This window comes from Mustela erminea, chromosome X (genome assembly GCF_009829155.1).
Source record: "Mustela erminea isolate mMusErm1 chromosome X, mMusErm1.Pri, whole genome shotgun sequence".
Lineage (NCBI taxonomy): Eukaryota > Metazoa > Chordata > Mammalia > Carnivora > Mustelidae > Mustela > Mustela erminea.
This window is the reverse complement of record NC_045635.1, coordinates 64,890,008-64,903,417: the sequence shown is the minus strand read 5'-3', so window position 1 is coordinate 64,903,417 and position 13,410 is coordinate 64,890,008. Positions and strand designations below refer to the sequence as shown.

The following is a 13,410-nucleotide window of genomic DNA, read 5'->3' as shown; positions in this document are numbered from 1 at the left end:
GTCTACCCAAGACCAGCCTCTAGTACTAAGTGAATAGACATTTCTGGAGAACTGAAAACTAACTCCTACATATGTAAAAACCTGCTATTGCTAGTAAGTACTGCTGAGGAATATTACATTTTCAAACACTTTTTTTTGAAAGGTCGTTTAGGTTTATGGCACCACACTGGACTGACACCAAGAATCAGTCTAATGTGGGCTCAATAAGAGATGCATATCAAAGTGAATATTATGTTAGACTATATGCAGTTTTACCACTACATAAAAGAAAACAAGGATGTCCTAATGGCTGCAGGCAGTTCAGAGAAATATTACTGGAAAAGAAACAGAAAGAGTAAAAATATCCTACTGTACCATGGAGTCAAAAAAAAACATTTTGTTGTTATTTTTCACTAAATATGGGCTACAGATATGTCTAAATCATCATACATATTGTATTTACATTCTCCTTTTTAAAAGTCTTACGTTTATATATACTAAATATACATTACAATTATAAAATTTAAATATTCAAGAACTAAATTGCTGTAACAGGATAGAAATGTACAAAGTACTTAGTCCTACTATTCATACTAATTGTTTAACTGTTAACTAGTCCTACTGTTTTGTTTAAATAATAGCATGTAACAGAAAAATAATACAGAAAAACAGTTTTAAGTAAACATTTATTTTCATATTTTTATTTAAAGTAATAACACTTCTGCACAATTACTTATTACATATTATAGGTCTTTTCATCTAGTATAGCTGTATCCTTTGTTGGCGCTCTAAAGGTTGGTCACCCCAACAGTATAGTACCATTTGGATGGGGGAACAAAATATAAAGGTATTTGTAAATTACATAGACAAGATACTGGTAAACTGTGGTGCCTTCTATGAAAGATAAATTAGTGGGTGGAATAAGCCAGAGGGGGTTTCTTTTTCTTATTTTCTAAAAGTATTTTTTAGAACTTTGTACCTTGTGCATGTACTACCTAGTCCAAAGGGAGAAAATCATTATTAGTCTTACACAGTAATTGCTCAAAGTGAGCTGAGAAAGGTGTTTGCAGGTAGGTTCAGGGTTCAGGGTTCCCAATGGAAACAATGTGTTAAAGAACACGTGGTTCTTGGGGCTGCTGCACAAAATTCAAGATGGCTGCCTGGTGGATGACTGATTCAGATAAGCCTGATGAGGTAAGCTGGTGCCCAAAACTGAAGGGTCTGCTAACCCCCTGAAATCGTACAAATTTGTTTTGTGAAGGAAGCCATTAGAAGGTTTTAAAGAAAGGAATGTAATTATGTGATTTACGACTAAGAGATCCCTTTGGTTGTGTGAAGAATGTAGGATAGCCCTATTACGAGGACCTATTTCTATAGTCTTGCATGAGTATGGCTGTTGGTTTGGACTGTTCACGTGGTAGCACTGAATGAAGATGTGGAGGAACAGACTGACATGGAGCGACTTTGGGAGGTGGCCCTGATTAGACCTGCTATAGAATGAGTGTGGATTGCGGGGAGGGGGTCTGCATAACATGGATAACTGCTGTTTCTGGTCTGGGTAGCTCAGAGAGCTTCTTCCTGGGACGGAGAACACTAGGGCATTGGTGGATTGTGGAGGAATAAGAAAGAATACTTTAAGAGACACTTTAAGCCAGAGATGCTTAACTGATGTACGTTTGTTGTTGTTGTTGTTGTTTTTAAGTCACTCAGGTTATTGTGTGGAGACTGGCGAGAGGAGGGCATCTGTGAGGCAAAGTGACAGCCCTTGGAGGGCCTCAGCAGGGACAGAAAGGAAACTACTCAGGGCCAAGGGACAAGGCTGGAGAGGCTCTAGCAGAGAATCTTGCAGGCCCACAAAGGCTTTAAGCTTTTCATCACTATGAAATGGGAGACAATAGCAGGGCTTCGAGTATAATGAGAGCTGACCAAAGGCCTGCTGTGTGGAGAGCAGGCTATACGGTAGAGTTGCCAGATTCTTGAAGAAAAATACAGAACGCCAAGTTAAACTTAAATGTGAGATCAACCACAAATAATTTTGTAGATAAGTATAGCCCATGTAATACTAGAGATAGACTTTAGGAAAAATGTATTCGTCGTGGGTCTGACAAATTTAACTGGGTGCCCCCCGCCCCCCGCAACCCTATCACAGGGGCAGGTGGAGGGAGCCCCTGCGGGCATTGCAGGGAAATGGAAAGGGCCAGAGTAGCAGCAGCGATGGTGTGAGGAGGGGTCCCAGAAAAGACAAAGGTGACCCATTTGGTACATTTTCCCGGAGAACTGCTCTAGAAAAATGAGCTTCTTGCCTCTTCCAAGTGTTGGCCGAGAGTTCCTCAGGGAAGACTCACCTGTCCATTCCAATCCTCCTGAGCCCGCGCTCCACCCATAGCCCTGCTACCCTCAAACTCCACCCCATTGAGTAGCAGCTTCAAAGTAGCAGCCTGCTGGCCTGGCGCTGTAACCCCGCCTTCCACACCCCGCAGGGGTGGAGCCTGAGCGAGGAGCCGGCGAGAAGCCCTCTCTCCCCGGATGACGAGGGGCAGGATAACATGGAGTCCGGCAAGATGGCGCCTCCTAAGAACGCTCCGAGAGATGCCTTGGTAAGTGGGAAGGATGAGAGGCAGGGCAGGAAGCTAGGCGCGGCCAGGGTCTCGGGAGGCAGGCCCTGGCGGAGGGCTTCAGGACGGGCTCACGTGCCCGCTTCAGCCCAATCGGGGCGACCAGAAGGAGTGGGATACGGGGGTGCCCTGGACCCCGGGGCACTTCTCCCGCAACCCCGGCAGACCCGCTTAGGGGGTGGCTTAAGGCCCGCCGGAGTGTTTAGTCCAGCCACCCAGCTTTGTCTCCTGGGCCTTGGGCCCCAAACCCTTTGCCGTCTCGCCAGGTCTGAGAGCCCTGACTCTCGCGCCTAGTATTCTGCTGCGAGCTTCCCCCATCGCTGCATCGGAAAATGACAACCAGCTGTAGCCTCCCCTCTCTTTTCTTGGAGAAAGCCAACCCGGGCCTTTTTGTTCTCTCTGCCCCCGCCCCACCCCACCCTACCCCCCGCCAAAAAATAAAGTTTTCAGCAGAGGTTAGTTAGGACGGCTTTTGGTGTGACCCTGACACTGGAGAGGAAAAGTATATGAGTAAAAGTCTGGAGCCCAGAGAAGGGGGAACTTTTATCATAAATACTACCTTTGGTCCAGTCTTGATTTCCAGTACCTAGATTATGCATCTGGCGTTTTTATTCGAATCCACAGGTGATGGCACAAATCCTGAAGGATATGGGAATTACGGAGTATGAACCAAGGGTTATAAATCAAATGTTGGAATTTGCTTTCCGTAAGTTAACAAAACAAAAATTTGCCTAACTTGTGAATTTGAAAACACTGTTTTATCTTAAGAACATTTTCAACTAAATTGCTTTAACAGTATCACAGAATGCAGCCTAAAGCAGTAAGAGAGCTCAAGCTAAGGGGACAGTATTATTTATACCATGCTATCTGTTTAAAATTGGCCATGTAGATAGGACAATTAGATACTAGAAGCAAAATTCATAAACTTTCTAGAAGTCAGTAGAACCTCCCATTAAGAAAAGTGACCTTAAATATTAAGCTGTTTTAATGCTTCATTATGTTTTGTTCTTAAAGGATATGTGACTACAATTCTGGATGATGCAAAAATTTATTCAAGCCATGCTAAGAAACCTAATGTTGATGCAGATGATGTGAGACTGGCAATCCAGTGTCGGGCTGATCAATCTTTTACTTCTCCTCCTCCAAGAGATGTGAGCAAACTTATTTGAAGTTCATTTTACATAAAATTTCTTAAATTGTAGTTCTAATAAGGACCTTTTTTTTTTTTAGTTTTTACTCGATATTGCAAGGCAGAAAAATCAAACCCCTTTACCACTGATTAAGCCATATGCAGGACCCAGACTGCCACCTGACAGATACTGCTTAACAGCTCCAAACTACAGGCTGAAGTCCTTAATTAAAAAGGTAAGAATTTCTGGTCAGCTTAGTTTTTTTAAAAGGTGGTATGTGTTAGGGGAATTTGTAAAATGCATAGTCCTGTAGATGGATTAGTGGGTTAAAGACTAAGATGATTTACTAGGATTTTTTACATGTATAGCCTTGAAAATACCATGTCTGCAATTAGCTACTTTGTTAAAATACAAGGTGCAAGATTTTTAGAGCGAAAAGGAACTTTAGTGTTCATCTAACTCAACAATTAATTTTCCCATCAGGGAACTAATCCTCAATTCACCTATGGAATTAGTGGCAAATCTGGGACTGATTCCCAGGTCTCGTTAACTCCCAGTATTTATGTTGCGTGCCTGTTAGGATTAACATTGTAATGTTACATTACAAAGAAAAATATTAATAAAAAAGTGCTTCATTGATTGAAAAAGGCTAAGAGCTGCAAGCAAGCATTTATTCACACTGTACATCAGACCCAAGAAACCCATCATAACCTCTTGGCACCTGTCATTAGGAACTGCACAATCTTACTTAACTCCCAGTATTTACATATTTTTCAGTTGTTTGTGGCACCTGGTAACAGAGTAAATGGTATACCATTAGGAATTGGACTCGCTTTCTGAAATATGACCTAAGGCTCTCCCACCAATGAAAAAGTTTTCCCCACATTCAGCTAGCTGCCTTCGTTGTCTGACATTCTGCCCTAAGAGAGTATCTTTCTTTTTAGGTTAAAATATTAACTAGTTAAGATTAAAAATCATGAAGGAGATTAGCTGTCATCCCCAAGTAAGACTCTACCCTAAACCTTAATACTATAAAAAATTTTATGTTTGTGTGCTCATATCCATGTTTCTGTAGAAATATAGATGTTTGTGAAGACCCTAGTTTAAATGTTGGATATAGAATACTAATGGAACAAAAACAGGACATTCTTGCCAAGGGTTATCCATTAATAACTCACATCAACAATCTTAACTTCATTCCTGTTAAGTTTAGGGGTCAGATCTAAACATTAAAAGTAGTTTTTTAAATCCCCTAGGGACCTAACCAGGGAAGACTAGTACCGCGGTTAAGTGTTGGTGCTGTTAGTAGCAGACCTTCCACTCCTACTGTAGGTAAGTGAGAGAAGGAAATGCCTTTTCTGCCTGGTGAAGTGCTTCAGCACTTGATTTTGAATTATAATCCAAGTCAAAAGCTGAGTCAGAAATTCCCAAAAGTGTGCTGACATTGATCCATTTACTCGTCCTCTAGTAAAACTATAAATATGTATTTTTATTAGATTTCAAAATGAGAAAGCCACAAGGAGTATCTTATCCCAAATGAGTACAGAATTAGACATTACCCAGCATTGTTGTTGGTATAAACTAGGTACCAAAAACCGTTTAAGCTTTGTTTTTTTCTGCCTTCTATACAAATCAAGTTTCCAAACACTCTTGTTTTGAGAAATTAATTTGAGTAAGCTGGCAAGAGAATGCAACCAAAAAAAGTTTAAAATGTACAAAAAGCTTAAGTATTTCAAAGAAAAAAATCAGTTTTTAATACTAATTTTTTCAAAAGATTATCAACTATATTGCCCCTTCAAGCTGTCTCCTGTGCCCTTTGTGACAGGTCTCCATCATTCTTTTGAGTATTTCTTGTTTCCTGGCACAAGATGCTCTAAGCTCCCCTTAATTTTTTTTACCCCAACCCTATCAGCCACTTCTCCTAAGAGCCTTGGTTCCTTTTAATGTAGAATGGTATTTAGAAACCATTATGGGGTTTTTTTAAATGTTATTGTTCAGGGAATAAGGAAAACAAAGTGGATTTAGATTTCCTGACTTTTTTTGGTCCTATATTCCTGCCAGATTTCTTTCATAATCAAAGTATTTTCAGAAGGAATCCTTCTCTTTGACCTGTTTTGTTTTGTTTGGGGTTTTTTTTTTTGGCTCTTTTGGCTTACAACTTGAGTCCTACAGATGTCATATAGCTCTAATGTAAGCAGCATTTGATTTTTTGCAGTGTGTAGAAAATCTCTTCATATTCTCATGTCAACATTATAAAACCAACCTGGTATATAGTATTAATTGTACACTTATAATTTACCCGCATGTTATCTTTGTGGACAGAAATTTGCATATATAATTTGTGTGACTTTTTGGTCATATACTGTTTATCTGCAGATTCATACTACTTCAGCAAATACTTTTTTTAAAACTCTAGGCTGTGGTAAACCATTACACATGTTGACAAGTAAACCAATTTTAGTTGTCAGTTGTGATTTTTATCCCAGTTAGACATTTACTATGCATATTTGAGATTTTTTTTAATCTATAATGAGGGAGCTAGCAGAAATGCAGAAATCTAGCATTAAAGATACTAGTTTTAAACTTTAAAAAATGAATTTTATAAAAAGCATTCGAGATCTGAGCATCTGCTGTGTTCAATTTTAAAGATGAAAGTCCATACTTACTTAAATGTTAACAAATCCTTGTGATAATGGCCAAGAAATCATCTACCTATTGTGAATTCCTTGACAAAATAAAATAGAGTATTGTTTCACTAACCTTGATGTAATTCTTTGAACTGACCCTTAATGCGTCAGAAAACGTGCCTAGGAATGAAGATATGTTAGAGTAAGGCCTTCACCTCCTGAGCTGCGGAGAGAAAGCACTAAAGCCAGATTCCTGGGTACCTGTGAGCTTTCTTCCCCCATTTAGGCTTTCTCTTTGTCCCTAGGAAGGATAGTTGTACTTTTTTTCAGCAGCTCTTCCCTGGGCAGACTGGCTGGTTCCAGGGGAAAGGGATGTATGGAAAGCCTGTATCCCCAAAGGAAAAACTAGAACAGACATGTTTCCATAAATGCATTTTTTAAGAGAGCTATGATGTCTGTGTATGTCTTTGAGTCTTGCAGAATTCATTCATTAAGCAAAAATTTGTTGTGTGCCTATTAGGAGTTAAGGAACAAAAACCATAAGCTCTGTGGATAAAAAAGTGTCAGCCAAAGCTTGTAATTTAGTGAACAGGGTAAGATACTGATAAAGGCTTCTATGACAAGGGAATTACAGAGGCAGGCAATGACTTCTGAGCAAATCAAGAGTATTATATAATATAGGGTGGTATCTGAGTTGTACCTGGAATAATGGGTAGAATTAAGATGGGGGAGTGGACTAAATTATCTCCAACATCCCTTTTTGCTTAAAAAAATACTTGATACCCACGTGGGTGCCACAAGTGGGTATATTTGATAGCCTTTTGTTAGATATATGTTGATTTAGCTTCACAAGCCTAGTAGACATCTTCTAATTCTCATAAAAGACAGAGATTAAAAGTGCCATTTAACATAATGAATACCAAACTTGGGTCTTTATTCTGCCAGCTTAGACACTTAATTTCACAACTTCATTCAGCTAAAATTCAGTGTCAGATGCTGTTTTAAGAGCTTTACAGAAATTATTTTAATTGTTTAATTTTCACAACAATCCAAGTAACTGTTATCCCATTTGACAGGTGAGAAAACTTAAGTACTAAAAGATTAAGTAACTTTCCCAAAGATATCCAGCTAGTAGGAGATAAAGCCCAGATTCAAACTCAAGTAGGTAGGCTCCAGAGCCTACATTCTTTACCACTATGCTATCCTGAACTTTTAGTATCTAATTTATTGAGCTTGTACTTTGCTTATTTTGGATTTTTTTCCTCACCTTTCATCAGTTCCCTGTACTTTGAAGGTAGTTTCTAATAAGCTAAGGAGTGCAGAATATAAACCCATATAATGGAAGTCATGTAACTAACATGGTCTGTTAATTACAACCACAGCAACCCCGCAAACAGCGTCTGTCCCAAATAAAGCCGTACCTCCAGTGTCAGTGACAAGCCAAAGATACACAGTGCAGATTCCACCCTCTCAGTCCACACCTGTCAAATCAGGTAACATGATGGGCATGCATGGGGGGATTTGTAAGTGGTTCTTTTCTAAGTGTTTTTTTATTTTAAAATTGGAGAGTAACTTGTGATTCTAGAACAGTTTGTATTCCTACAGCAAGAGTTGTTTTAATTGCATCCCAGAAGATGGCAGTCATGTTCCACATCAGGGTTCTTCAAAAGGGTCAATGAGCCCACTACTAAAATTGTATGAAATTTTACATATATATAATGTTTTGGGAGGGGAACAGTATTCAGTAGGACCATCAGATTCTCAAAGAACACTGAATTAAAATAAGCTGGGGTCCACAAATATAAAGCATCTGCAGGGAAAAGCACTTAAGGTTAAAGCTCAAGAAAATAATATAGTGTACACCAGACAAAAATTATACCTTTACTCACTTCATGGAAGGAATAAAGTTGGAGTAATATCTAAGTAGAACTGTTATAGTACAGTTTTTACTGCATGTATTTCATTTTCTATCTTTTAACACCTAACTATACATAGTAAACTACTTACATAAAATATTGGCATATTAAGGGAAATGTGATAACTGACCCTGAATATGTGCCTTTAGTATGTTCCATGGTGAGTCCCAGGCACTGCTTCTCATGGCTAAGTACTAACTAAAATTTTAGGTAGTTAAAAAAAAACTTTTTAATGTGTCTAGATACTAGTTTAAGTACTTTCAAGTACTAAAAAAACTTTATTCAACTTTTAATGCAGCATAAATACCCAAGTTTCTATGATGCGGTTGCAATTCATGCTATTAAAATTGTTTATCAGAATTATAGTTAGCCTTGTTGACTACTAATTACCATGTTTCTGATTTTGGGTGATTCAGTTTGAGAGTGTTTTCTCCTGTTTACAGTTCCTGCAACAACTGCAGTTCAGAATGTTCTGATTAATCCTTCAATAATTGGGCCCAAAAATATTCTTATTACCAACATGGTTTCATCACAGAACATGCCCAATGAATCAAACCCATTGAAGAGAAAACATGAAGATGATGATGATAATGATACTATGTAGGGAGTACAATCAAGATATATTTCAGAAGTATAATTGGTTTGGAGCCCACTGTACTGAACTAGAATATTCTCTACCTTCTCAAGTTTTATCTTAGAAAACTTAAATGTAGATTTATTTTTCCTATTAGCTTAAACTGTTAATTTTTTTAAATTGTTAGATCTCTTAGGTAACCATACCAGTGTTTTCTCATTAGGACTCAAGTAAAAAAAATTGTTTCTTAGTATTTTGATTAGTGTTTGATTGTTTTCAGTTTCTACAGCCTGATCAGTGGACTAGTCTTTTAACAGCATAATTTCTAATACACATTTAAATACTACTTTCTCTTATAGGGTAAAATAGTCCTAATTTTTGTTTTCACCAACTTTTTTGACCGAAGTTTTTTTTTTTTTTGGAAAGGATGGATTTTGAAGGGGTTTTATATTCATTTGGAGTATTTGTTTCTTGGTGTTCCCTAACCTCCCATGTCCTCAACCCCATTTCTAGATCCCATTCATTTTCTGTACCACCTCTTCCCCAGAGGCTTAAGTTTCTCCCAATACTCTCAGAAGGCTAAAACTGGAGTTTTAGAAGTGTAATTCCAGATAGTACAGTTATACAGCTCAGTGTCATTTTCCTATTTTTAAAACCTGCTTTACATGCCTTTACTGTTTTTCTCTTTATACCAGAGGAGTTGAGTTTTATCCATTGCCTTTTATGCTGAGCTTTACTCTGCCTTTAACACGTAGTTTGGGGTCAGTTACAGTTTATCTTATATTCCAAGTCTGTAATTCTATTTCATGTTTCTAAAGTTAACATTTCTGAATTTAGCAAAGATGATGCTATAGCTTAAAATCTGCCTTGATAAGTATAATTACACTGGACCTAGGCAAAAAACACTGAAGAGCAAGTTTTTTTCTTCCTTTCTACCACATACATATATGCTACGATCACTACTACTTGAACCCATCTACTGGTATAATTCATTTTTCTAGCTTGTTGCTGAGGATATCATATATGAGATGGGAGCAGATCTGAAAGTTCTATAATGGTTTTCCTTCCTCTAGAAGGCCAACAACAAAAACAAGTCAATATAATGTGACCTGCACTTAGGTGTGCTATGCGTAGGCTTCCCAGTAATGTTGCTGAATACCTTTCCCTATTTTCCATGTGTACACATATAAACATCTTAGTGTGAAAGACTACAAAGCTTTCAAAAATATAAACAGGGTTCTTGTTTTTAAGTAAGTTTGACATTCAATATAGGAAATTACTTTTGCAGAATTTTCTAAAAAATTTTTCATATCATATCGCAATTTAGAACTTACAGCCAAGGATCCTCAAAACTTAAAACACCAAGAATGTTTCATACTGGAGTGGTGCTTGACACACGGAAAGAGTCCAGTGACAGAAAACACATGTCATATCACAGTTTGAGTTTTTTTGGAGAGTAGGAAAAAGGTGTTATCAAACGTACAAAAAACAGATCTGATCATCATAGGAGAAAAATATTCATTATATAGCATAGAGTATCATTACTTGAATGTTCTCAGGGAAGCAGCATGTCAAAAAGCCTAGGTTCTACTCCTGGCTCCATCATTTACCAACTGTGTGACCTTACTTCACCTCTGAGCCTCGTTCTCAATAATAGGGAAACAACACTGACCTTGCCTACCTCACAGGGATGTTGTGAGGTTTTAATTGGTATATGTGAAAATTCCCTTCAGAACTGTAAAGTGGTTTGTAACTCTAAGAAACTGTTAATGTATTTGTTCCGAGATTATTAATAAAAAGTTGAACTTACCATTTATCTTTCATTTTTTATTTAAGGGATTCAAGGAAAATGAGTAAGATCCAGTAACTTGAAGGTCCCAAAAGCAATTAAGATTTAATGGGTGACTTAAATTGTAAATCAGGGAATTGCCTGCCTTTATTTGGAAGCAGCATGTGACTCAGAGTAAAGCGAAGTAAAATGAGTATGGGTTAAATCTGTTAAAAACATACATGCTGTCTTTGGTAAGAATCCATACACATAACTGAGGCACTTGCTAGGTCAGCCAGTCTTCAAACGAAGACTGCTTTATCTTGCAGAACTCCCTTCCCTAATTATGTCTACCTAAAATAGCTTCTAGAATGACTCAAGGCCATTCTTGTCCTCTAGCTTCCAGGTGGAATTTTTTTAAAGAGGTCCTGATGGTAAATGTGGGAAGGACATTGTGGTCCCATGTTCTTACTTTTACAAGTAGGAAACAAGTGTCTTTTATCTGATTATGAATATAGGAATACAGCCAGTATGTTGGGAAAAGAGAAAACATAATGGACACGGATTCTAAGAAGTCCAGAGTGAAGGGAAGTACTCAAGAGTTAGGAAAGACAACACTGATCAGAACAGCAGGTACAAAGCAGTGTATAATATACTGCCATATATATTTTTTAATTCATATGTATATACATACATGGAAATGTTTTTATATGCATTATGGAGCCCTAGACTGAGGGAAACCAGTCTTATAGTGCCTGTTTCTAAAGAGGGAAACTGGTGCTAGGGGAGTGAGGTAGGAGAACGGTGTCTTCTCATTTTATACCCCTTTCTGACATTTGTATCATGTGCTAGAGGGAAGTTTTGGACATAAAAAGGAAAACAAGGGAAATAGGGAACACTGAGCTTAACAGACTGAATTAGTCATGACACGAAGACTGCAATTTCTCTGTACAGTCATACACATCTATTATCTGAAAGTTAAAACTGAATCTGCTACACTTATGCCTGCCTAAGTCTCTGCAGTATTTTATCAATAATTCTTAATTCTGTATTAATCAGGAAGCACATCCTTTTACTATTCTAGTTCACGTACTCACAAGTTGTTATAGGTTATCTTTGTCAACTAGGTTGTGAAGGTTGTAAATTCCTTCAGACATAAATGCTTTCTTAGATTTCCTAGGCTATCACAGGTATTCAAATGTTGTGCTTCCCCATTTGTTTTCTCAATTAATAACCCAAATAAATGGGGAATGATCCTAGAAGCAGAGTCTACGAGAAAGTACTTAAAAGGTACAATCAGAGATGGATGAATGACTTGGCAGGTTTATTGTATTTATACAATTCTTTTAATCCCTCTGTACATATGAAGTAATAAAATATTGGGGGAAAGCTAACCGGTAGGGGAAGAAAGTTGATCATTAGTATGCTCTAGTTCTAGCCAGGCTGCAACATTAATTTGCCGGATCTATGGGTAGCACCTCTTGGCCTTCTCTAAAAAGAACAAACTAGAATTCCTGCTTCTCATACCAGGGTATAGTATACCATTAGGGGTATGCAGAAACATGGTACATTTTTAAATTATCCATAATTATGGGGATAGTATTAACGAATTTTTTTTAAAAAAATTCAAGCCTTCAGAATGGTTTTGTTTAAAGCAACCACCAGAAATTTCTTCTGCTCTTCTTTCCGGAGTTAATCAAATAATCCTAGGCTAGAAGGATCATTTTTGTGGGAGTGAGGCACAATGAAAAAGCAACCTGGAATCAGACACACTTGGACTACTTGAATCCCTGCTGTGGCCTTCATAGCTCTGTGAGCCTCCAAGAATTTATTTCTCTTCATAAAGGTGAAATACACATCTAATGTAAAATGTCCAGCAGAGAAATTCTGATTAAACGTGGCCTTTTGAAATCCCATGTTTACCTTTGCTCACTCCCAAAACGCCATTAAAATGACAGGGAAGAGGAAAGAAGGGAAAGTTACAAGGACAATAAATCAATCAGGAGGACATCAGAATCACTTCACAGGAGGTAAAAGGAATCCCCTACAGAGTTACCCCAAAGCAGTTTCTTCCAAAAGAGGAAATCCCAGAACAGCTCTACAGCAAACCTGGAAGGCAGTAAGGGAAAACTGGAGTGAAGCATGAGGACTCCAGGAGGGGATTATCTCTAATAAAGATGAACAGATTTATCTCAGCAGTCTGAACACACTGGGAACAAATCAGTGTTAAGTATATAGGAAAAAAAAAACATTCAAAACTAACTCCAAAGAAAATTTAAAAAGGTACATAATGGAATCATAGCATACAACATAGCTCAGCTGTGAAGAGTATTCATAATCCCAATACAGACTACTCACCTAATCTTTAACAGAACTATACTGGGGCAAAATGAAGAAGGGAAGTATATGTGGAACAGAGGCCAGAGAGAGCTCAATCTTTCCATGTAGGAAACTGATATATAGCTTTTTATAAACATCAAGAAACTGAAAGTGTTAAGTATGTGACTTAGAAACATGGAGGGTAAATGCCCAAAAAACCTAAAGGTAAAAGTCTCTGGGGAATGGGAAAATGTGAGGAAGAGGATGAAGCCTCTATTTTGTTGTTGTAAGCCTTAACTGTTTTATTTTCAAATATGGTCATGTGTTTTTAACAGATAAAAATAAAACTTAAAGCACCTGTCACATTATCTGTCATAAAGTATGCCCTCAATAAAGAGTAGATATTTATCTAATCTCCCCTACCTCCCCAACCAATGCTGCCCCATTTCTTGCATTCAGAATGTAACTGATTCAATCCTTTC

At 37.8% G+C, this 13,410-nt stretch overlaps 1 protein-coding gene across 2 annotated transcripts; it reads left to right on the top strand.

Moving 5' to 3' along the window:
• The first annotated feature begins 2,467 nt into the window (after nucleotides 1–2,467).
• On the top strand, nucleotides 2,468–12,858 carry TAF9B (TATA-box binding protein associated factor 9b). Of its 2 annotated transcripts, XM_032329890.1 has the most exons (7): nucleotides 2,471–2,576; nucleotides 3,219–3,300; nucleotides 3,609–3,745; nucleotides 3,825–3,959; nucleotides 4,981–5,056; nucleotides 7,734–7,844; nucleotides 8,711–12,858. In XM_032329890.1, exons 1-7 carry the CDS (start codon nucleotides 2,526–2,528, stop codon nucleotides 8,869–8,871), a joined length of 753 nt encoding a protein of 250 aa, XP_032185781.1. In that variant the 5' UTR covers nucleotides 2,471–2,525; the 3' UTR covers nucleotides 8,872–12,858. The 2 variants fall into 2 exon arrangements, with proteins under 2 accessions (XP_032185783.1, XP_032185781.1); XM_032329892.1 differs by lacking the exon at nucleotides 7,734–7,844 and having other exon boundaries at nucleotides 2,468–2,576.
• The last annotated feature ends 552 nt before the right edge of the window (nucleotides 12,859–13,410 follow it).